Source organism: Pelodiscus sinensis, chromosome 29 (genome assembly GCF_052426305.1).
Source record: "Pelodiscus sinensis isolate ZL-2025 chromosome 29, ASM5242630v1, whole genome shotgun sequence".
In the NCBI taxonomy this organism is placed as follows: Eukaryota; Metazoa; Chordata; order Testudines; family Trionychidae; genus Pelodiscus; species Pelodiscus sinensis.
In genome coordinates, this window is record NC_143080.1 from 14,173,339 (window position 1) to 14,196,601 (window position 23,263).

The 23,263-nt window shown below is 58.7% G+C and overlaps 1 protein-coding gene across 1 annotated transcript in view; it reads right to left on the reverse strand.

Moving 5' to 3' along the window:
• Window positions 1-510: 510 nt before the first annotated feature.
• Window positions 511-23,263, reverse strand: part of C1QL1 (complement C1q like 1) — a 46,423-nt gene continuing 23,670 nt past the window's right edge. The window contains exon 2 of the mRNA XM_075911420.2: window positions 511-1,199. Within this exon, the coding sequence (XP_075767535.1) occupies window positions 1,020-1,199 (180 nt within the window). The 3' untranslated portion in view covers window positions 511-1,019. The remainder of the gene's footprint in view (window positions 1,200-23,263) is intronic.

A 23,263-nucleotide genomic window follows, 5' to 3' on the forward strand; every position in this document is an offset into this window, starting at 1 on the left:
GGCTTTGTAGCCATGGGGGGGGGACGAGGCCTGCGGGGGTCCGTGTAGCTGTTGGGCGGTGGGATGGGATCTGTGGAGTGGCGTGTGGCCATCGGGGGATGGGACATGATGGAGCTCGTGGGGGCCTTGTGGGCACTGGGGGTGAAACGGAGCTGGTGGGGGCTGCGTAACTCTTAGGAAGCAAGATGGGGCTTGCCAGCATGGCTACTGGGAGGTGGAACAGGGCTGGTGGGGGCTGCATAGCTGTTGGGGGGTGGTAGGCTGGGGCTCATGGGACTGTGTGGACATGGGAGGATGGGGCTCGTGGAGGTCGCGTGGCCAAGGGAAGACGGGGCTCATGGGGGCCGTGTGGCCATGTGGGGATGGGGCTTGTGGGGGCTCCATGCTTGAGGGGGAACAGGGCTTGTGGGGGCCATGTGGCCAAGGGGGGATGGGGTTCATGAGGGCCGCATGGCCGAGGGGGGATGGGGCTCGTGGGGGCCACGTGGCCAAGGGGGATGGGGTTCATGAGGGCCGCATGGCCGAGGGGGGATGGGGCTCGTGGGGGCCACGTGGCCAAGGGGGATGGGGTTCATGAGGGCCGCATGGCCGAGGGGGGATGGGGACCATGTGGCTGAGGGGGGACAGGGTTCATGGGGGTCACATGGCTGAGGGGGATGGGGCTCGTGGAGGCCACGTGGCTGAGGGGGAACGGGGCTCATGGGGGCCGCATGGCCGAGGGGGAATGGGGCTCGTGGGGGCCACGTGGCTGACGGGGGATGGGGTTCGTGGGGGCCTCATTGCCGAGGGGGGATGGGGCTCATGGGGACCATGTGGCCGAGGAGGGACGGGGTTCGTGGGGGCCATTTCGGGGGAGGGCAGACAGTAGGGACAGGGCAGGTGTCAGAGTCTCTCTGTCGGCAGCCGGATGCCCTCCCCAGTGCTGCGTGGGCAGGGAGGCCATGGCCAAGGCCCGGGCCGGGCCCCAGGGAAGGGCCCCTCCCGGGCAGTCTGCCCCGTGCGAGGGCGGCGGTGACGGCTCAGTCCGAGTAGATGATGAAGCCCGAGAACGTGCTGTATTTGTTGTTGTTGCCCCCGTGCGCCTTGCCGCCGTCCAGCTTGACGAAGACCTCGTCGCCTGCGTCCAGGTGCAGGATGACGCTGTTGCTGGCGTAGTCGTAGTTCTGGTCGGCGTCCTGCGCGATGGCGCTGGCCCGCACCTGCGGGGAGAGACCACGGTCAGCCCTCGCCCACGGGCAGCCTCGTCCTGGCTTCCCGCAGGCGAGCCCAGCCCCCCGACCTGCTGCACCTTCCTGCCCAGCACAGTGACCCCCAGCCCTGTGGGCCAGGGCCACCCCACAGGGCGGAGAACAGGAGCTGGGGGGCAGGACACATGCGGCAGGAGCAGCTTCCTGGGGGGGGTGTTGGGGTTGGGGACAATTAAAGATCCTAATTCGAACTACCTACTCTGTGCCGTGTGTAGCCACGGGCACGGAGTGCGGACTAAGGAGGATTTAAAAACAGCGGCGCCCGGGAACATGCAAATGAAGCCTGGGATATTTAAATCCCGGGCTTCATTTGCAACTCTGCTTGCCCTAACTACCCTACCTAGATCGAACTAACGAGCTAGTGTAGACATACCCTAAGAGACTGGGTAACAAAATGGCAAATGAAATGTAATATTGATAAATGTAAAGTAATGCTGCTCTACCACTAAAGAAAGCCTTTTCCGATAGATCCCTTATGCCTTGTAAAACGAGGTATACAGGACCTATCGGAAAAGGCTTTCTTTAGTGATAGATTAGCATCTATACTGCCGCTTTTCTCCGACAAAGCTCTGTGCCAAAAAAAATGGTGGCCATTTTTATGCTAATGAAGCACGGGATATTTAAATCTCCGCTTCATTAGCAATTTCACCCAGCCTAATCTGCATCTCTCTGCTGTACCCCCAGCGTACCCCCCGTGTGCAGCGGCAGTCAAAAAAGCAAACAGAATATTAGGAATCATTTAAAAAGGGATAGAGAATAAGACAGAGAATATCTTATTGCCTCTATATAAACCCATGGGACGCCCACATCTTGAATACGGCGTACAGTTGTGGTCGCCTCATCTCAAAAAAGATCTCTTAGCATTGGAAAAGGTTCAGAAAAGGGCAACCAAAATGATGAGGGGTTTGGAACGGATCCCAAATGAAGAGAGATTAAAAAGATTGGGACTTTTCAGCTTAGAAAAGAGGAGACTAAGGGGGATATGATAGAGGTCTATGAAATCATGACTGGTGTGGAAAAAGTGAATAAGGAAAAATTATTTCCTTATTCCCACAATATAAGAACTAGAGGTCACCAAATGAAATGAATAGGCAGCAGGTTTAAAAAAAACAAAAGGAAGTTTTTCTTCACGCAGTGCACAGTCAACCTGTGGAACTCCTCGCCAGAGGATGGAACAAGATCCTTCACTCAGATGAGCATTTCCAGCCACAGCGAGGAGATGGGAGGGGTGTGGGATAATACATGGCTGGAATACAGGCACAGCAGGGTACAGGAAGGGCAGGCTGGGATAAGAAGGAGGGGGTGTTGCCCAATACATTACAAATGAACCTACTTGGTCTGAGGCTGAGATGGACGTAGAAGTTTTTTTAAACAACTAACAAAATCATCTGAAGTGCAGGACTTGGTGGGGATAGGAGGCTGCAGCTACCCAGACATCTGTTAGGAAAGGAACACAGCGGGGCCCAGAATGTCCAGCCAGTTTTTGGAATGCACTGCAGACAATTTTTCATTTCAGAAGGTGGAGAAAGCTTCTAGGGCGGCTGCTCTAGATTGGATTTTGACAAATAGGGAGGAACTGGGTGAGAATGTAAAAGTGGAAGGCAGGTCGGGTGAAAGTGGTCATGAAATGACAGTGTTCGTGATTCTAAGGAGTGGTAGGAGGGCGAACAGCAAGATAAAGACAATGGATTTCCAGAAGGCGACGTTAGCTAACGCAGGGAGTTGCTAGGTAAGAGCTGATGGGAACCAAATCTCAGGGGAAGCAGTGTGTGAGAGTGGGTTGTTGTTCAATGAAGGGCACAAGAGCAAACCCTCTCATGGCATAGGAATGATAGGAGGTGCGGCCAGAGACCTCCCTGGCATAACCAGGAGATCATCAATGATCTGAAACTCAAAAAAAGTGCCACCAAAAGTGGAAACTAGGGCAACTGACAAAGGATGAATATAAACAAATAACACAAGTACGGGGGGGAAAATTAGAAAGGCCAAGTTACAAACCAAGATTAAACTAGCTACACACAACAAGGGCAACAAGAAAACATTCTACAAATACATTCGAAGCAAGAGGAGGATCAAGAATAGCATAGGCTTGTTATTCAGTGAGGTGAGGAAAACAGCAACAGAAGATGTGTAAATGGCAGCCAAGTGCTAAATGCCTTTTTGGTTCCAGTTTTCAGCAAAAAGCTTAGAAGGAATTAGACTGGATTGTAACTCTGCGAATACAGAGAAGGTAGAGTACAATCAGAGGCTAAAATAGGGAAATAGCAGATTAAAAATTACTTGGACACGTTACATGTCTTCAGGTCACCAGCTTTTGATATGGTCACCCACAATATTCTTGCCAGCAAGTTAAGGAAGTATGGATTGGATAGATGGACGGTAATGGATAGAAAGTGGATAGAAAGCTGGCTAGACTGTCATGCCCAATGGGTAGTGATTAATGGCTTGATGTCAGGTTGGCGGTCAGTTTCAAGTGGAGTGCCCCAAAGATCAGTTTTAGGGCTGGTTTTATTCAACATCTTCATTAATGACCTGGTTGAGGGGATGGATTGCACCCTCAGCAAGTTCTCAGATGACACTAAGCTGGGGGGAGAGGTAGATACGCTGGAGGGCAGAGATAGGGTCCAGAGTGACCTCGACAGATTAGAGGGTTGGGCCAAAAGAAATCTGATGAGGTTCAACAAGGACAAGTGCAAAGTCCTGCCCGTGGGCCAGAAGAATCCCAAGTATTGGTACAGGCTGGGGACCAACCGGCTAAGTAGCAGTTCTGCAGAAAAGGACCTGGGGGTTACAGTGGATGAGAAGCTGGAGATGAGTCAGCAGGGTGCCCTTGTAGCCAAGAAGGCTAATGGCATATTAGGGGGCATTAGGAGGAGCATTGCCAGCAGATCCAGAGGTGTCATTATTCCTCTTTATTCGGCTTTGGTGAGGCCACATCTGGAGTATTGTGTCCAGTTCTGGGCCCCCCACTACAGGAAGGATGTGGACGCATTGGAGAGGGTCCAGCGGAGGGCAACCAAAATGATTAGGGGGCTGGAGCGCATGACCTATGAGGAGACACAAGAAGCAATGGGCTTAACTTGCCGCCAGGGATATTTAGGTTGGACCTTAGGAAAAACTTCCTCAGTGTCAGGGCAGATAAGCACTAGAACGAATTGTCCAGGGAATGTGTGTGTGTGTGTGTATGTGTGTGTGTGTGTGTGGGGGGGGGTCAAATGCCTCCCTCCCCCGATTCCAGCTTGGCCCCAGGGTGCAGGAGGAAGAGGAGCTCTGCTCTTCTCACACTGTATCTCCCTTTGGCATGCTTGGCCCTGGCCTTGGCAGCCAGGTTTGGGCAGGAAATGGAGAGGGAGGGTCCCACTGCTTCTTCAGCCACTCGGGTCATTGCTTGGTGGAGCGTGGCAGCTTCCTGAAAGCCCGGCCGGGCTGGTGGCCTGCCCCGTCCCCTCTGCTCTGGTGTCGGGAGGCACAAGTGGTCTGTGCCTAGGGAGGCTGGAATGTCTGTCACTGGAGATGTGTAAGAGCAGGTTGGCCAGACGCCCATCAAGGATGGTCTAGACCAGGTTTCCCAATTTTATTTGGCCACCAAACCCTTTTAAACTCGAAAGAATTTTGCGGAACCCCTAATAACAGTCTTATATGTGGAGCTGAAAAAGTAGAGCACAAATCACTAAGGATAATAATAAACAAATGCTAAACAAGGTCGTGAGATCAACATGTAGTTTAATTGCGCACATTTAAAAACAAAAATCACATTTAATGTGTCCAGAAAATAAAGTGACTGTTTTGACGGCTGACGCTTCGACTGTGTCCGACGCGGTGCTAGTATCTTCGTACTCAGTCACTCACGTGATCCACGCTCCCTGAGAGTGGGGGCGGGGATTGACGGCAGTCTAGAACAGGCCATCACAGCACCGACTGACTGCGCGCAGTACTGAGCAGTGACACCATCGTCTCCACTCCCTGGCTAAGCTGGCATTACACAGAGACACGTATCGTGGCAAACACCAATGAAAATTGTTTTCAATAAAATTCATAAATGCTTAAATAGTAATCATCTTTTAAATCATAACATGTTACTGCAATGGAATTTTCTCACGGAACCCCTATTTTCACTTCGCGGAACCCCGGGGTTCTGCAGAACGCCATTGGGATACACGGGTCTAGAGGGTGCTTGGTCCTGCCGTGAGGGCAGGGGACAGGACCTGATGACCTCGAGGCCCCTTCCAGACAGCCCTACGCTTCTCTGATTCTACTCAAGCTCTTTGAGGGCATCAACAAGTGTGTGAAAAGGGGGGATCCAGTAGATCCAGTGTTCTTAGATTTCCAGAAAGCCTCGGACAAGGACCCTCCCCAAAGGCTCCCAGTATGCTGTCATGGGTGAACAGGGAAGGTCTCTCATGGACTCATAACTGGTTGGAAGATGGGAAAAGAAGGGCAGGGAGAATGGTCAGTTTTCGGACTGGAGAGAGGTAACTAGTGGGGTCCCCCAGGGGTCTGTCCTGGGACCCATCCTATTCAGCCTGATTGCTGCAGAGAATGTGGTTAGAACTGATGGGATGAGAAAAGGCCAAGGGTGGCTGGGGGGACGGGCAGTTCCAGATCGTCTGTGGGTCTATCAAGCCAGCCAGCTCAAAGCAGCAGTGGGTGGGGGGGCACCCCGATCCAATCAAACCCTTGGTCTGTATTGAACAAGGAACTGAGGCAGTGTACAGGTCGCTAGGCTACCAAGGAGCCGTTGAAAATCGTGCCCTCCAGAAAAGTATCGCCTCCGTTAGCAAAGGCTACTCTATGGGCTTGAGACGGGACAAGAGACACAAGTCCTGTTCCTTTGCCAATAGCAGCCATCGCAAACCATCCAGAGCTTAACCCAAAGCGCAAAGCAGCGAGCTCGAAAGTCTAGCAAATGCCTGGCCAGCTAGGCAGCAAAGAAACTCTTCTAACTTACCTAGAGACCAACGCTCACGGTCGCTGGCTCGCTCTCCCGCGGCAGCAGTTCTTTAGAGCTGCGCACTGTGTGTGTCAGCTCTCAAAACGCTGTTTTACAGAGAGCGAACCTTAATCAAAGCAATGGCAACTGGTCATTTAAGAAACAAAGCTAATTATAACGAATGTAGATCAGTCCTTGCAGATAACTTCCCTAACAAAAAATGCCCAGATATGATCCATGGGGGAAAAGACCTGGATAGACCAATTATCCCAAAAGAAAAGGGCTTGATTTGGAAAAGAAGGCCAGCAACCTCAGTCTGTAGCAAAAATATAGATATATATATATTTACAATAATGTTTCAATGGCACTTCACTCCTGGCCAGTGAGAGACAGACAGACAGGCAGACAGAGTCGAAAGACGAGATTTTATACAGTTATCGCGGCCAGTCACTAAAGAGCACAGGGACGCAATCCGTAGCCAGAGCTCACATTGTTGGATATTCATTACCAAATGACCCCAAGTGCTTCCGGCACTTCCCAGTAGAATTGTTTACACAAGAGGAAATGAAGAATGAATCTCTCATCTGCTAGTAGCTGCTCCGCTCCTGAGAGCCTGCCCTGGAAAAAGAAAAATTGCCCAACTCCGGAGGAATGAGTGGAAGAACACGGGCGATGGGTGTTATGGGGAAATGAAAGCACCAATTACGGTCCCAGCCGAAGAGAGAGAGGATGGAGAGATACTGGAGATCCGGTTACCGCTTGCTCACTGCTCTGATGAGAGACAGACGCGCTTGCGAAGAACCCAGCTCACCTGTCCACATTTGTTAGCTATTAGCATTTGATGGACGTGCCTGGGTTGTTAAAAGACGCGCAGTCAGGGATATCACTCAGTGCACTAACAGCGCTAGAAACAGCCTGTCACAGCGAGGAGGGATACTCGCTCGCTAACGCGGTAACGCCTCGTTAACCAGTGAGGACATGCTGGGCCGTGTCTCTCCCAGCCAAAGCTCGCCGCTGTAATTAGCAGGTTTAGCCTCTGAGCGTTACTTGGCTGGATATTTAAACCCGTTTAAACTTCCTCGGTAAAGACATAAGCAGCCCAGCTCTGTTCCCGCGGCGGGGTCCTGACGGCGCACTTGGCCAGATGCCCTCAGACGATTCGCGGCGGGTGAGAGATCGCTTGCCTCTCGTGCCCTGCGCTGAATGGGGAGTGAGCGGCCGAGCTCAGGGGGCTGCAGCGAGGGAGAAGCAGCAGGAGGGAGAACCAGGCGGGTGACATTGCCCCAACTTCGCTCTGGCTCTGACAGAACCCACGGCAGGGCAGTTTCTCATGCACGTCTGTCAAGAAAAAGGCACAAAATGAAGCTAATTTTCAAAAGCTCGCGCAGTGGGCGGGGGGGGGGGGGGCTCGCCTGCCCTTCTCCTCAGTGCTCCCCTTCTCCCTGATACTCATGAGCTTATCGGTTACCATTAATGGTCACGTGTCGACTCCCAGCCCCGCTCCCGGGGAGCTGGCGGCCAGCCCGTGCTGCTGGCCCTGGATCAGGCTTAAAGCCGGCTCCCAGCGCGCACCGCTCCCAGTGCATACTGGCTCCCAGCGCGCACCGCTCCCAGTGCATACTGGCTCCCAGCGCGCACCGCTCCCAGTGCATACTGGCTCCCAGCGCGCACCGCTCCCAGTGCATACTGGCTCCTACCGCGCACCGCTCCCAGTGCATACTGGCTCCCAGCGCGCACCGCTCCCAGTGCATACTGGCTCCCAGCGCGCACCGCTCCCAGTGCATACTGGCTCCCAGCGCGCACCGCTCCCAGTGCATACTGGCTCCCAGCGCGCACCGCTCCCAGTGCATACTGGCTCCTACCGCGCACCGCTCGCAGTGCATACTGGCTCCTAGCGCGCACCGCTCCCAGTGCATACTGGCTCCTACCGCGCACCAGCTCCCAGTGCATACTGGCTCCTACCGCGCACCGCTCCCAGTGCATACTGGCTCCTACCGCGCACCGCTCCCAGTGCATACTGGCTCCTACCGCGCACCAGCTCCCAGTGCATACTGGCTCCCAGCGCACACCAGCTCCCAGTGCATAATGGCTCCCAGCGCACACCGCTCCCAGTGCATACTGGCTCCTACCGCGCACCAGCTCCCAGTGCATACTGGCTCCCAGCGCGCACCGCTCCCAGTGCATACTGGCTCCCAGCGCGCACCGCTCCCAGTGCATACTGGCTCCCAGCGCGCACCGCTCCCAGTGCATACTGGCTCCTACCGCGCACCGCTCCCAGTGCATACTGGCTCCCAGCGCGCACCGCTCCCAGTGCATACTGGCTCCCAGCGCGCACCGCTCCCAGTGCATACTGGCTCCCAGCGCGCACCGCTCCCAGTGCTTACTGGCTCCCAGCGCGCACCGCTCCCAGTGCATACTGGCTCCCAGCGCGCACCGCTCCCAGTGCATACTGGCTCTCAGCGCGCACCGCTCCCAGTGCATACTGGCTCCCAGCGCGCACCGCTCCCAGTGCATACTGGCTCCCAGCGCGCACCGCTCCCAGTGCATACTGGCTCCCAGTGCGCACCGCTCCCAGTGCATACTGGCTCCCAGCGCACACCGCTCCCAGTGCATACTGGCTCCCAGCGCGCACCGCTCCCAGTGCATACTGGCTCTCAGCGCGCACCGCTCCCAGTGCATACTGGCTCCCAGCGCGCACCTCTCCCAGTGCATACTGGCTCTCAGCGCGCACCACTCCCAGTGCATACTGGCTCCTACCGCGCACCGCTCCCAGTGCATGCTGGCTCCCAGCGCGCACCGCTCCCAGTGCATACTGGCTCTCAGCGCGCACCACTCCCAGTGCATACTGGCTCTCAGCGCGCACCGCTCCCAGTGCATACTGGCTCTCAGCGCGCACCGCTCCCAGTGCATACTGGCTCCCAGCGCGCACCGCTCCCAGTGCATACTGGCTCCTAGCGCACACCAGCTCCCAGTGCATACTGGCTCCCAGCGCGCACCGCTCCCAGTGAATACTAGCTCCTACCGCGCACCAGCTCCCAGTGCATACTGGCTCCTAGCGCGCACTGCTCCCAGTGCATACTGGCTCCTAGCACGCACCGCTCCCAGTGCATACTGGCTCCTAGCGCGCACCGCTCCCAGTGCATACTGGCTCCTAGCGCGCACCAGCTCCCAGTGCATACTGGCTCCCAGCGCGCACCGCTCCCAGTGCATACTGGCTCCCAGCGCGCACCGCTCCCAATGCATACTGGCTCCCAGCGTGCACCAGCTCCCAGTGCATACTGGTTCCCAGCGCGCACCGCTCCCAGTGCATACTGGCTCCCAGCGCACACCAGCTCCCAGTGCATACTGGCTCCCAGCGCGCACCGCTCCCAGTGCATACTGGCTCCTAGCGCGCACCAGCTCCCAGTGCATACTGGCTCCTACCACGCACCACTCCCAGTGCATACTGGCTCCCAGCGCACACCAGCTCCCAGTGCATACTGGCTCCTACCACGCACCGCTCCCAGTGCATACTGGCTCCCAGTGCGCACCGCTCCCAGTGCATACTGGCTCCCAGCGCGCACCGCTCCCAGTGCATACTGGCTCCTAGCGCACACCGCTCCCAGTGCATACTGGCTCCCAGCATGCACCGCTCCCAGTGCATACTGGTTCTCAGAAGCACTGCTCGCAGCACGCACTGGATCCTAGCACACACCGCTCCCAGTACATACTGGTTCCCAGTACACACCACTCCCAGTGCATATTGACTCCCAGTACACACCGCTCTCAGTGCACACTGGCTCCCAGTATGCACTGCTCTTAGGGCACACCGGCTCCCAGCATGCACCACTCCCAGTGCACACCGGATCCCAGCATGCACCGCTCCCAGAACACACCGCTCCCAGTGCATACTGGCTCCCAGCGCACACCAGCTCCCAGTGCATAATGGCTCCCAGCGCACACCGCTCCCAGTGCATACTGGCTCCTACCGCGCACCAGCTCCCAGTGCATACTGGCTCCCAGCGCGCACCGCTCCCAGTGCATACTGGCTCCCAGCGCGCACCGCTCCCAGTGCATACTGGCTCCCAGCGCGCACCGCTCCCAGTGCATACTGGCTCCTACCGCGCACCGCTCCCAGTGCATACTGGCTCCCAGCGCGCACCGCTCCCAGTGCATACTGGCTCCCAGCGCGCACCGCTCCCAGTGCATACTGGCTCCCAGCGCGCACCGCTCCCAGTGCTTACTGGCTCCCAGCGCGCACCGCTCCCAGTGCATACTGGCTCCCAGCGCGCACCGCTCCCAGTGCATACTGGCTCTCAGCGCGCACCGCTCCCAGTGCATACTGGCTCCCAGCGCGCACCGCTCCCAGTGCATACTGGCTCCCAGCGCGCACCGCTCCCAGTGCATACTGGCTCCCAGTGCGCACCGCTCCCAGTGCTTACTGGCTCCCAGCGCGCACCGCTCCCAGTGCATACTGGCTCCCAGCGCGCACCGCTCCCAGTGCATACTGGCTCCCAGCGCACACCGCTCCCAGTGCATACTGGCTCCCAGCGCGCACCGCTCCCAGTGCATACTGGCTCTCAGCGCGCACCGCTCCCAGTGCATACTGGCTCCCAGCGCGCACCTCTCCCAGTGCATACTGGCTCTCAGCGCACACCACTCCCAGTGCATACTGGCTCTCAGCGCGCACCGCTCCCAGTGCGTGCTGGCTCCCAGCGCGCACCGCTCCCAGTGCATACTGGCTCTCAGCGCGCACCACTCCCAGTGCATACTGGCTCTCAGCGCGCACCGCTCCCAGTGCATACTGGCTCTCAGCGCGCACCGCTCCCAGTGCATACTGGCTCCCAGCACGCACCGCTCCCAGTGCATACTGGCTCCTAGCGCACACCAGCTCCCAGTGCATACTGGCTCCCAGCGCGCACCGCTCCCAGTGAATACTAGCTCCTACCGCGCACCAGCTCCCAGTGCATACTGGCTCCTAGCGCGCACTGCTCCCAGTGCATACTGGCTCCTAGCACGCACCGCTCCCAGTGCATACTGGCTCCTAGCGCGCACCGCTCCCAGTGCATACTGGCTCCTAGCGCGCACCAGCTCCCAGTGCATACTGGCTCCCAGCGCGCACCGCTCCCAGTGCATACTGGCTCCCAGCGCGCACCGCTCCCAATGCATACTGGCTCCCAGCGTGCACCAGCTCCCAGTGCATACTGGTTCCCAGCGCGCACCGCTCCCAGTGCATACTGGCTCCCAGCGCACACCAGCTCCCAGTGCATACTGGCTCCCAGCGCGCACCGCTCCCAGTGCATACTGGCTCCTAGCGCGCACCAGCTCCCAGTGCATACTGGCTCCTACCACGCACCACTCCCAGTGCATACTGGCTCCCAGCGCACACCAGCTCCCAGTGCATACTGGCTCCCAGCGCACACCAGCTCCCAGTGCATACTGGCTCCTACCACGCACCGCTCCCAGTGCATACTGGCTCCCAGTGCGCACCGCTCCCAGTGCATACTGGCTCCCAGCGCGCACCGCTCCCAGTGCATACTGGCTCCTAGCGCACACCGCTCCCAGTGCATACTGGCTCCCAGCATGCACCGCTCCCAGTGCATACTGGTTCTCAGAAGCACTGCTCGCAGCACGCACTGGATCCTAGCACACACCGCTCCCAGTACATACTGGTTCCCAGTACACACCACTCCCAGTGCATATTGACTCCCAGTACACACCGCTCTCAGTGCACACTGGCTCCCAGTATGCACTGCTCTTAGGGCACACCGGCTCCCAGCATGCACCACTCCCAGTGCACACCGGATCCCAGCATGCACCGCTCCCAGAACACACCGCTCCCAGTGCATACTGACTCCCAGAGTGCACCAGTTCCCAACCCACCCTGCGGGCTCTGGATCAGACTTAAAGCCGGCTCCCAGCGTGCACCAGCTCTCAGCACACACCGCTCCCAGTGCACACTGGCTCCCAGCAAGCACCGCTCCTAGGGCACACCAGTTTCCAGCACACATCACTGCCAGTACACACCGCTCTCAGTGCACACTGGCTCCCAGTATGCACTGCTCCTAGGGCACACCGGCTCCCAGCATGCTCCACTCCCAGTGCACACCGCTCCCAGCATACACCGCTCCCAGTGCACACTGGCTCCCAGCCTGCACCAGTTCCCAACGCACCCTGCAGGCTCGGGATCAGGCTTAAAGCCGGCTCCCAGTGAGCACCGCTCCCAGTGTGCCGGCTGCCACCCCACCCTGCAGCCTCTGCACTATAAGCTTTTCACTGCAGAGCCTGCAGCGTGAGATTGTGAGCGGGTACGCGGTGACTCCACCGCTTTGTAACTCCCCTTGTGCCTGGCTGAGCAAAGGCTCTAGAAGGAGACGCCTGTCTCGGTTCAAAGGGTCTAGCGACAGAGACTCCCCCACCCCTGCTAGGTTGTCCCCAGGCGTAGCTGCCTCCCAGCGAACAAGGGGCAGCTGCCCGCGTGGCCATGGAGGGCACCGCTGGCACCGCGGAGGTCAATGGCTGCTGCTCCAGGGCGGCTGCCAGAGGCTGGGGCCAGGGCACGTGGGCCTGCACTAGCTGTGGGCGGAGGATGCATTCGCTCCCCACTAGATTCTCCCTCCTCCTGCTGCCCAGGGATTGCTGGCGCTAGACCAGTGGCCTGGCCCAATTGTCAAGTGCCCGCTGGGAGTCTGCCTTGGGAGGCGGCGGGGTTTTCGGTGCCCTCCGACAGGCGGCGCAAAGCTACCATGTATTTAAGAGAGATTGTCTGTCTGTCCATTCAAGAACTCCTCCGAAACAGTCGGCGCTAGGACCACCCCATTTGGGATGCAGCTCAGGGGTTGGTTGTGCCAGGACAATGGGGCGTGCCCAGAATGGAACTGCCTCTCTTAAAGCCAGACAGCAAAGAGACCACCAGGCCGGGAAAAGGGGCTGGTTGGGGGCATCCCCCCACTTTTCTGAGACTGCCCCAGCCCTGAGCCTCCCCCCGACACCTGATTCACAGGGGAGCGCTGCTGGTTGTTCCCCTTGGTCAGGGAGCGAGGGGAAAGCACCCAGTTTGCTGTATTCCTCTCGCCGGCGGGGGAGCGCAGGGTACAGACAAACCTGGACCTGTCCCAGCTGGGGGACGTGTGCCCCTCCCCCGGCTGTGCCCACTGCAGCAGCCATGGCACCTGGATATTTTCATTTCATTTTCCAAACACAAAGTGAGTTGAGCGGGGCCCAAGTAACCTCATGAATTCTTATCCGTGAGTCACGGTGCACTCCAGCCCCACTCCCGAGCAGCCCCCTGCCGCTGCCTCTGCCGCGGGGTGCCAGGCGGGAGCTGGTCCGTCGTCACCCTGCGCTGCTTCCTCTGATAAAGAGGCAGCGGGGGGCGTCTGAGCTCCTGGACCTGGCGTAAGCCAGAACTGAGCCGGGCTGCCTGCCAGCCTGGCTCCTAACACACTTTACATGCAGGGCAACGGCCGGGGTAGATCCTGGACCCATCACAAGCCAGAACTGAGCCGGGCTGCCTGCCTGCCTGGCTCCTAACACACTTTACATGCAGGGCAACAGCCGGGGTAGATCCCGGACCCATCACAAGCCAGAACTGAGCCGGGCTGCCTGCCTGCCTGGCTCCTAACACACTTTACATGCAGGGCAACGGCGGGGGTAGATCCCGGACCCATCACAAGCCAGAACTGAGCCGGGCCGCCTGCCTGCCTGGCTCCTAACACACTTTACATGCAGGGCAACGGCCGGGGTAGATCCCGGACCCATCACAAGCCAGAACTGAGCTAGGCTGCCTGCCGCCTGGCTCCTAACACACTTTACATGCAGGGCAACGGCCGGGGTAGATCCTGGACCCATCGCAAGCCAAGACTGAGCCGGGCTGCTGACCAGGCTGCTAAAAATGTACTGGAGGTTGGCAGGGGAAATGCATGTCGTCTGTAGCATTAACCTATACAGTCTTTTCTGATCGGTTAATTGGTTAATTGACTACACTGTTACACCCCTAGTCAGTACTGGTGATCTGTGACCTAGCACTAGCCCAGGCTGGTCACTTGGACACTGCGCCAGCTGTGAATACCTGAGCAGAGCAGGAGCAAATTGCAGTTCCACAGACACACCCCACGCCTCTCCCTCCCGGCTCGCTGCCCGGGGCTCACCCCACCCTGCTTCTGGGGAGACAGGGGCCTGGAGCTGCCCAGCTCCCAGCTCCGTGCCCGGAGGAAAAGATGAAGTCTTCCCAGCACTTCCCAAAGACCAGCCTGGTTCCCCCACTGATTCCCCCAGTGCAGCAAATCAGGCACAGAGCTCAGGCCTGGCTCATGGAGCAAGTATCTCAAAGGGCGTCACAAGGGGGAGGGGGCAAATTTTCTCTCCTGAGCCTCTGAGGACAGGACAAGGAGCAATGGGCTTAAACTGAAGCCAGGGAGGTTGAGGTTGGACATTAGGAAAAACTTCCTGCCTGTCGGGGGGTCAAACACTGGAATAAATTGCCCAGGGAGGTTGTGGAATTTCTGGAGATATTCAAGAGCCGTTGGACAGACGCCTGCCAGGGATGGTCTAGACCAGGGGTTCTGAACCTTTTTACCATCACACCTCCCCTGAAAGTGAACTTCACGTTCACACCCCCCTGGGAGCCATTTTGTGCACAGCCTAGCCCCGCCCCCTCACCTGACAGGAAGCTAAGGGGCGTGGCTAGGACTATAAGAACTCTGCCAGGGAGCTCAGTCGGGGCCCAGCCTTGGAGGGAGACAGAGGCCTGCCCAGAGCTCCTGGCTGATGAGGCTGAGACCTGGCCCGGGCCTTCCACAGCCGCCTTCCCTCAGGCCAGCGAAGGCTTCCCTGCCTGGGCCGCTGAGGCCTGGCCAAGCCGGCCAGCAGGGCTACCTCTGACCTAGAGGAGCCCAAGGCTCTACGGGTGCCTGGCGATTTGGAGGACCGGCCTGAGCTGAAGGCCCAGCTCGAACCCCGAGGCCTGCCTGAACCCTGGGACCTGGCGAACCCCCTGGACGTAGCCATCCGAGCTAGTTCCCAAGTCTGACGGCTGGTGGCGCTGTGGGGGGCGTGACCCCCGTTACGATGCCGAAATGAATAATATGAGCTTTTTACTCGGAACCTTTTCCTAACAAACGTACATACTATTTGAAGATGAAAGTCGGCAACGCTCACACACTGTCATTGTAGTGTGTCGTCACGTAGGCCGGATTGATCCGCACTGCTATCGTAGTGTGCCGAGCTCTAGGCGTTAATAAGGAATTAAGGTTTATCATTTTAATTCATAATATTAATTATGAAGAAATCTAAACTTTAGAATTGTATCGAGCGACAAGGCAATTGCGATACATTTTCTGGGAGGCATCTCCGACCTCCCCTGTATCCCCTTCACACCTCCCCTGGGGAGGCGCACCTCACTGGCTAAGAACCCCTGGTCCAGAGGGCGCTAGGCCCTGCCCTGAGGGCCGGGGACTGGACTCAATGACTCTCAAGGTCCCTTCCAGCTCTAGTGACCTATGATTGTACGGCTTCTTTCAGCAGCTCGTGACACTCGGCCCGTCCTGTGGGTGCAGGGCTCATGGGCCGCTCCATCCCAACTGACCCTGAACAGCTGCGATATGAAGAGAGATGAAAAAGACGGGGACTTTCATCTTGGAAAAGAGACTAAGCGGGGATGTGAGAGGTCTGTAAAATCATGACAGGTGTGGAGAAAGTGGATAAGGAAAGTTATTTACTTGTTCCCCCAACACAAGAACTAGGGCTCACCCAATGAAATGAATAGGCAGCAGGTTTACAACAAACACAAGGGCTACGTCCAGACTGGCATGATTTTCTGCAAATGTTTTTAACGGAAAAGTTTTTCCATTAAAAGCATTTGCGGAAAAGAGCGTCTAGATTGGCACGGACGCTTTAACACAAAAGCACTTTTTGCAGAAAAGCGTCCATGCCAATCTAGACGCGCTTTTGCGCAAGAAAGTCCCAATCGCCATTTTCGCCATCGGGGCTTTTTTGCGCAAAACAGTTTTTAGCGTCTACACTGGCCCTCTTGCGCAAAAACATTTCCGGAAAAGGGCTTTTGCCCGAATGGGAATGTCAAAGCATTTGCGCAAGAAGCACTGATTTCGGACAGTAGCACGTCAGTGCTTTTGCGCAAAATCAAGCGGCCAGTGTAGACAGCTGGCAAGTTTTTGCACAAAAGCAGTTGCTTTTGCAGAAAAACTTGCCAGTCTAGACACAGCCAAGGAAGTTTTTCTTCACACAGCGCACAGCCAATCTGTGGAACTCCTTGCAGGGGGCATGTTGTTGTGACGGCGTGTCAGGATTCCTCCGCTGCCTGCACCCCTGTAGTGGCACGAACAGACTCCACCAGCCAGTAGAATAGAGGGAGTTTATTGCTTCTCCAGGATACAGCACAGCACAGATGGAATCTGGTTACAGGAACTGGGGCTAGGAGGCCTCAGTGCCCCCCCCCCTTTGAGATGGGGGGTGGCTGGGCCCTACAATCCCAGCCCCCTCCCTAGCTCCTTCTCCTCTGCTTCCCAGACAGAAACTAAAAACCGTCCCTTCCAGCCCTGCCCCACAGCCAGGGCAGCATTCCACCTTCCTTTATTCCTCTCCCTGGGGGGTAACCGGTCGAACAGGCACCTCCCTGTCCCTTCAGCTACTCTGCTGGGCCGTGCTACAGACAGCAGCCAGTGGGGGTCACCCCCAGCCCCAGCCTAGCAACCAGCAAGGTACCCCCACTACGTCACCCTTGTGAAGACCAGGACTGTAACAGGGTTCAAAAAGGAGCTAGATACAGTCATGGAGGATGGGTCTGTGACGTAGTGGGGGTACCTGGCTGGTTTCTATGCTGCTGGCTCTGGGGTAACCCCCACTGGCTGGCGTGGGTACCACGGCCCAGCAAAACAGGATGAGTCACTATGCAACGGGTGTCTCAACCTGTCTGACCAGACACCCCCCATGGAGAGGAACAAAGGAAGGTGGAATGCTGCCCTGGCTGGGGGGCAGGGCTGGAAGTGGGTGGGTTAGTTGCTGGCTGGGAGCATGGAGGAGACAGCCTAGGGAGAGGAGCTGGAGTTTAGGGGCCCAGTCTCCCCCATCTCAAGGGGGCCTGAGGCATCCTAGCCCAGCTCTGTGACCAGACTACATCTGTGCTGTGCTGTATCCTGGAGAGGCAATAAACTTCCTCTATTCCACCGGCTGGTGCAGTCTGTTTGTGCCATTTCGGGGTGCAGGAGACGGGGGACCCCCAACGCGCCATCACAGGGTCCATCAACGGCTGGTAGTCAGGCGGGCTGGGCTAGGCTTAGTGTCCCTAGCCTTGGCCTGTCAGGCTGGGAACGGGTGATGGGAGGGATCACTGGATGATTCCCTGTTCTGTTCACCCCCCCTAGGGTCCCTGGCACTGGCCATCAGAAGGCAGGGCCCTGGGCGAGATGGACCTTGGCTCTGCCCCAGTGTGGCCGTTCTCGTGTTCTTAGCACCTCTGGCTTCAGTGCCAGGTTCCAAAGCGCAGCCCGGCTCTCGCTGGCCGCGGTCGGTGTCACTCCAAAGCCAGCGACTGGGAAGTGGCCGGGGGTTGGCACAGCCGGAGCCCGCGGGGAGGCTGCTCTCAGCTGAGCGAGCTGGCAGCTCCCCACAGAGGTGAACAGGGCTGTGGCCACGTGGTGTCCGGCAGGGCCCGGGTCCGTGGCGCAACGCCTGTGAGGCAGGGCCTGGAGAACCGCCTGGAGCCCCCGAGCCGGCTCGCAGGGGTGCAGGCGGGTGTAAGGCCACCAGAGCCGTGCTGAGGCGTCCGGTGCTTCAAAGACCCGCGGAAGCGGCAGGGCAGCAGCGAGGGGGCAGGCCAGGAGGGGCAGAGTCAAGGCTGGACTGTGCTGACTCGTGTGGAGGGGCTCTGCCTGGCGGGCCGTCACAGCAGATGTGCTGCAGACCCAGGCTGGCCTGGCAACGCCGCGGCGGTTTCGCTTCTTTGGCGAGGGGGCTTTGGATGGAGCCACGTGGCTCCTAATCAGGCTCCGAGCACTCACAGCCCAGCACTGGCTGCCGCCCCAGGTGACAGGAGCCGAGCTCTGGCAGGAATAAAGCCCCGTCCCTCGTTGCAAAGCCAGCAGGAGCCACCCCGCCGGAGGCTGCAGCCTGGCACCACAGCTTGGGAGGCGGAACAGCCCCACTGCCCCAGGCGATGTTACCTCTGAAACCTACTGACGCTTTGACCAGGACGATGTTAACACTCCCTGCAGAGCCCCCGCGCATGTGCTTACCTACAATCACTTGCAGCTGCCCATACCTCCCCGGAGCCAGCCGCCCCAGCTGCTACCTACCCCACTGCCAAAGTGCCCCCGCGGTGCCGGAGAATGCCCAGGAGGGGAGTATCATCACCGGGCGGGCGCGATGGGGTGGGTGAGGCGATGCCGGTTACTGCACCAGCTACTGCTGGCGGGACAGTCGAGGTTTCCCAGCAACAGCTGAGCAGCCCAAAGACTTTCCCTCGCCCACCCGGGCCATGCTCTGCAGGCAAGGCCATGCTGTCACACCACGTGGGAATGCCACCGGGCTGGCGTCAGACCCACCCCGCCAAGCAAACGGCGAGTTGCCCTGCCTGGTGACAGCCCCACAGAGATCACGGGGCCAGTGGGGTGACACAGATCACGGCGCCAGCAGGTGACATGGCCCCGCAGAGATGACGGGGCCAGCGGGTGAAACGGCCCCGCAGAGATCTCGGCATCAGCAGGTGACACAGCCCTGCAGAGATCACGGGGCCAGAGGTCCACGCAGGGAAGGGGGCTGCCGTGGTGCTTCTTGGCTCTCAAGGCAGATGCATGGGCCAGGCTACTGGATTTCCATTTGGCTGGCTGCAGGGACACCCCCACAGGCAGGGAGAGGGCCCAGGGCTGGGTGCATCATAGCTCCGGGAGCAGACACCCATTCGAAATCTCCTTGGGTATGTCTACACTACAGCGCTAATTCGAACTAAAGCATCCAGACTAAAAAACTTGTTCGAATTAGCGTTTTGCTAATTCGAACTAGCATGTCCACATTAAGTGGACCCTGAACAGAGGTTAAGGCTGGCCGGAAGCAGTGCCGGCAGGGCATCAGAGGAGGACTTAAAGCATGGAGATGCTGCCTCAGGCTAGCCGAGGGCTGTGCTTAAAGGGACCCAACCCCCACCCTGGACAGACAGTTCTCAGGGGTGCCCCGCTTGCAAAGCAGTCCTGGCTTGGGGTGCCCTGAGTGCCCACACTGGGCACATCACAGCACTCGGCCATCAGCCCGGCTGCACTTGCCGCAAGCTGCCATCTGGGGAGAGGGGGCAATTGGGGGGCTGCAGGAGAGCTTCCACCCCCAGAAGCCCGCAGAGCCAGCCCTGTCCTCCCCATCGGGGGCTCGTACCCCATTCCTCCCTCACCTCCTTCCACTTACCCTTCCCTAGCCCCCCTTCCTGATGTACAAAATAAAGAAAACGTGTGGTCAAAAATAGAATCTGTCTTTATTAAACAAAACTGGGGGAGACTGGGAAAAGGAGGTGGGAGAGGGAAAGAGAGAGGCTGGGAGAGGGGAGGGCAACTACAGTGATCAGAGGTTTGGAACAGGTCCCATAAGAAGAGAGGCTAAAGAGACTGGGACTTTTCAGCTTAGAAAAGAGGAGACCGAGGGGGAATAGGATAGAGGTCTATAAAAGCATGAGTGGGGTGGAGAGGGTGCATCAAGAAAAGTTCTTCATTGGTTCCCCTAAAGAAGGACTAGAGGACACCAAAGGAAAGGAATGGGTAGCAGGCTTCAAACTAGTAACAGAAAGTTGTTCTTCACAAAGCAAAGAGTCAACCTGTGGAACTCCTTGCTGCAGGAGGCTGTGAAAGCTAGAACTAGAACAGAGTTTAAAGGGAAGTGAGATCAAGTCATGGAGGCTGGGTCCATGGAGTGCTATTAGCCAGGGGGTAGGAGTGGTGTCCCTGCCCAAGGTTTGTGGAAGGCTAGAGAGGGATGTCACGAGACAAATGGCTTGGTCACTATCTTCGGTCCATCCCCTCCAGGGTCTCTAGGGTTGCCGCTGTCGGCAGACAGGCTACTGGGCTAGATGGACCTTTGGTCTGACCCAGGACGGCCATTGTAAGCTCAGGGCTCAGGGTCGGGGGTCTCACTGGACCCCCTTGATTCTCTTGCACACCTGCTCCTGGGTGGCCAGGCTGGCAGCTCTCCTGCCCTAGATGGCCACTTTCCTGTGCCTAGTGCGGAGATCGTGGACGAGGTCCACGATGTCCGCACTAGCCCAGGCGGGTGCCCGCCTCTTGCGGTCCCGGGCAAGCTCCCGGGAGCCGCCAGCCTGGTCCCGGGAAGAGGGGGAGGGCTGGGGGGCATCGGGTGGGTGGCTCGAGCCGTGCCAGGTGCAGGGTCTGCTGGCTGGGTGCTGGCAGGCTTGCACCTGGCACGGGCACCGTAGCCAGCCCGTGCCCCTTTAAGGGATCCGGGGCCGGGAGGGGGGCAGAAGAGTTTCCCTGGTGGTGCCCAGAGTGGCCACCAGGGAAAGCTGGGGAGGGCTAGCCTCCCACTAGTTCGAATTAAAGGGCTATACACTCCTTAATTCGAACTAGCTAGTTCCAACTAGGCTTAATCCTCGTGGAATGAGGTTTTCCTAGTTCGAACTAAGCGCTCCGCTAGTTTGAATTAAATTCGAACTAACGGAGCGCTAGTGTAGCGCCTATCAAAGTTAGTTCGAACTAACGTCCGTTAGTAGTAGTGTAGACATACCCCTTCAGACGCTGCTCCCAGCCCAGCTCCGGGGCTCCCCGTCTAGCACCACGGCACCCAGCCCAGCCACACGGTGCATGGCCAAGGACGCTCCACCGACAGCAGCCTTGGCGAGGCAGGGAAGGTGCAGGCTGGCACAGGAAGCTACGAGCAGGGCTTGCCGACTGATGGATCCCCAGGGGGATCTGGTGCCCAGCCGGCTCATCAAACCGCTCGCCAGCCACCTTGAGAGCACCAGGGGCAGCTGGAGGAGCAGCTCCGGCGGCGCGGCGTGGCCGTTCCGAGGGCCTGTGGCAGGCTGACGGGTGCTGGCGGTGTTTACTCACTAGATTGGATTTCAGCACCGACGCTATCCCAACGGCGCGGCTGCTTCTGGAGTTCTGCAGAACGTCTGCCGGGCCCAGGGGGACGCTGCTGCCGGAGCGGAGGGCAGGCCGGGGCTCTCTGCTGCCTGGGAGCAGCCGGATCCCAGGGCCAGCGTACTGGCTCAGCACGGAGCTGTGTGGTCGAAGGAGGCTTTGAAAGGCCACGTGACGGGGCCGGCGGCCGTATTCCAGGCTGGAGCGTTCTCTGGCTGCTGCTGGGAACGTGCAGCGTGCGCCGTGCATGAAGACACGGTGCGTGTGTCCTTGCACCCCGAGTGCTGTGGGCTGGTACATTTATAAATATGGCCGGGTGGTTTCCCGAAGCTATGAATTCTGCGGTGCTGGGTGTTCATTTGCAAGTACAATTTGCTGTGACTGCCGCCATCCATTCAGTGTTGCAAACTAATAACGATAATTTGATTCCCCCACCCCCAAAATGGAACTTTATTGTATGGGAAAAATCAATGCAGAAAATCTCCCACCGGCAATGTCGTGAATTTTTTTGACATAACTTAATGGGGTGATAATTTAAAATTAGAAAGAAAGCAAATAGTTCTGCCCGGTAGTGCCCAGACGAAGTCTCTGGTGGCTATACGTTCACCCGCCGTGGCTCGGGGGAGCTGTGGTCCCTGGCATGGAGCCCCGCTGTTTGGGGTGTAGGAAGCAGCGACCAGCAAGTCCTCCTCCAACCCACAGGTTAACCAGGATCTGCCAGAGACGCACCCACTGGGCCTCGTGCATCTTCCCGCCTCGTCCTGCCGGGACCTCTTGCGATTGTCTCCGCCCTTCGCCGTGCCGGCGGCCGGGGGCCCTTTGGTAAGAGGCCGGCGCAGTGCGGGCTGCCGGGGCCTTCTCCCTTGCCTGGGACTCACGTCACACTGGGACCAGGAGGCTCCCGGAGTCCCACCCACGCTGATGGGCGCTGCCGCTGCGGAGCACCTCGGCCCAGCCCGGGAGCACGGCCTGCTGGGCAGCAGGATTCGCCGCCACCAGACGCTGTAAAACATTGGCCCCTGCCCACGGGGCAATTGCAGAGCCCAGCAAGGTCCCCAGGCGGGGGGGGCTGAACCGATACCTCACCCCAAGAAGCACAGCTGCTGGCGCTGGCCCAAAGCCCCCCGGTCACTAGGGCCCACGGCAGATGGGCCTGGAGCACGTCCTGCCACCCAGGAAGCCGTGGCTGGCACCACCCCCAGGAGCCAGCAGGAGAGGGCAGCAGAGGACTCCAGGGCAGATTAAGGTCTCTCGGAGGATAGAAAGGGCACCCTAGGCACACACATCGCGCGCCACGCGCCCTGCCTGCCTCACCCTCCAGGGGAATTCAGAGCACCTGCCAGCACACCCACCAACGAGCGCGCCCACCCACGGGCCACCGCTCTTACCCAAGACCACCCACAGACGACCCACAGACCCATGGACCACCACTCCCACCGAGCCACCGCTCTTACCCACGGGCCACCGCTCCCACCGGGCCACTGCTCCTACCCATGGGCCACCACTCCCATCGAGCCACTGCTCCTACCCGCGGGCCACCGCTCCCACCTGACCACTGCTCCTACCCACGGGCCACCGCTCCCACCTGACCACTGCTCCTACCCATGGGCCACCACTCCCACCAGGCCACTGCTCCTACCCATGGGCCACCGCTCCCATCGGGCCACTGCTCCTACCCACGGGCCACCGCTCCCACCTGACCACTGCTCCTACCCATGGGCCACCACTCCCATCGGGCCACTGCTCCTACCCACGGGCCACCGCTCCCACCTGACCACTGCTCCTACCCATGGGCCACCACTCCCATCGGGCCACTGCTCCTACCCACGGGCCACCACTCCCATCAGGCCACTGCTCCTACCCACGGGCCACCGCTCCCACCTGACCACTGCTCCTACCCATGGGCCACCGCTCCCATCGGGCCACTGCTCCTACCCATGGGCCACCACTCCCATCGGGCCACTGCTCCTACCCACGGGCCAACACTCCCATCGGGCCACCGCTCTTACCCA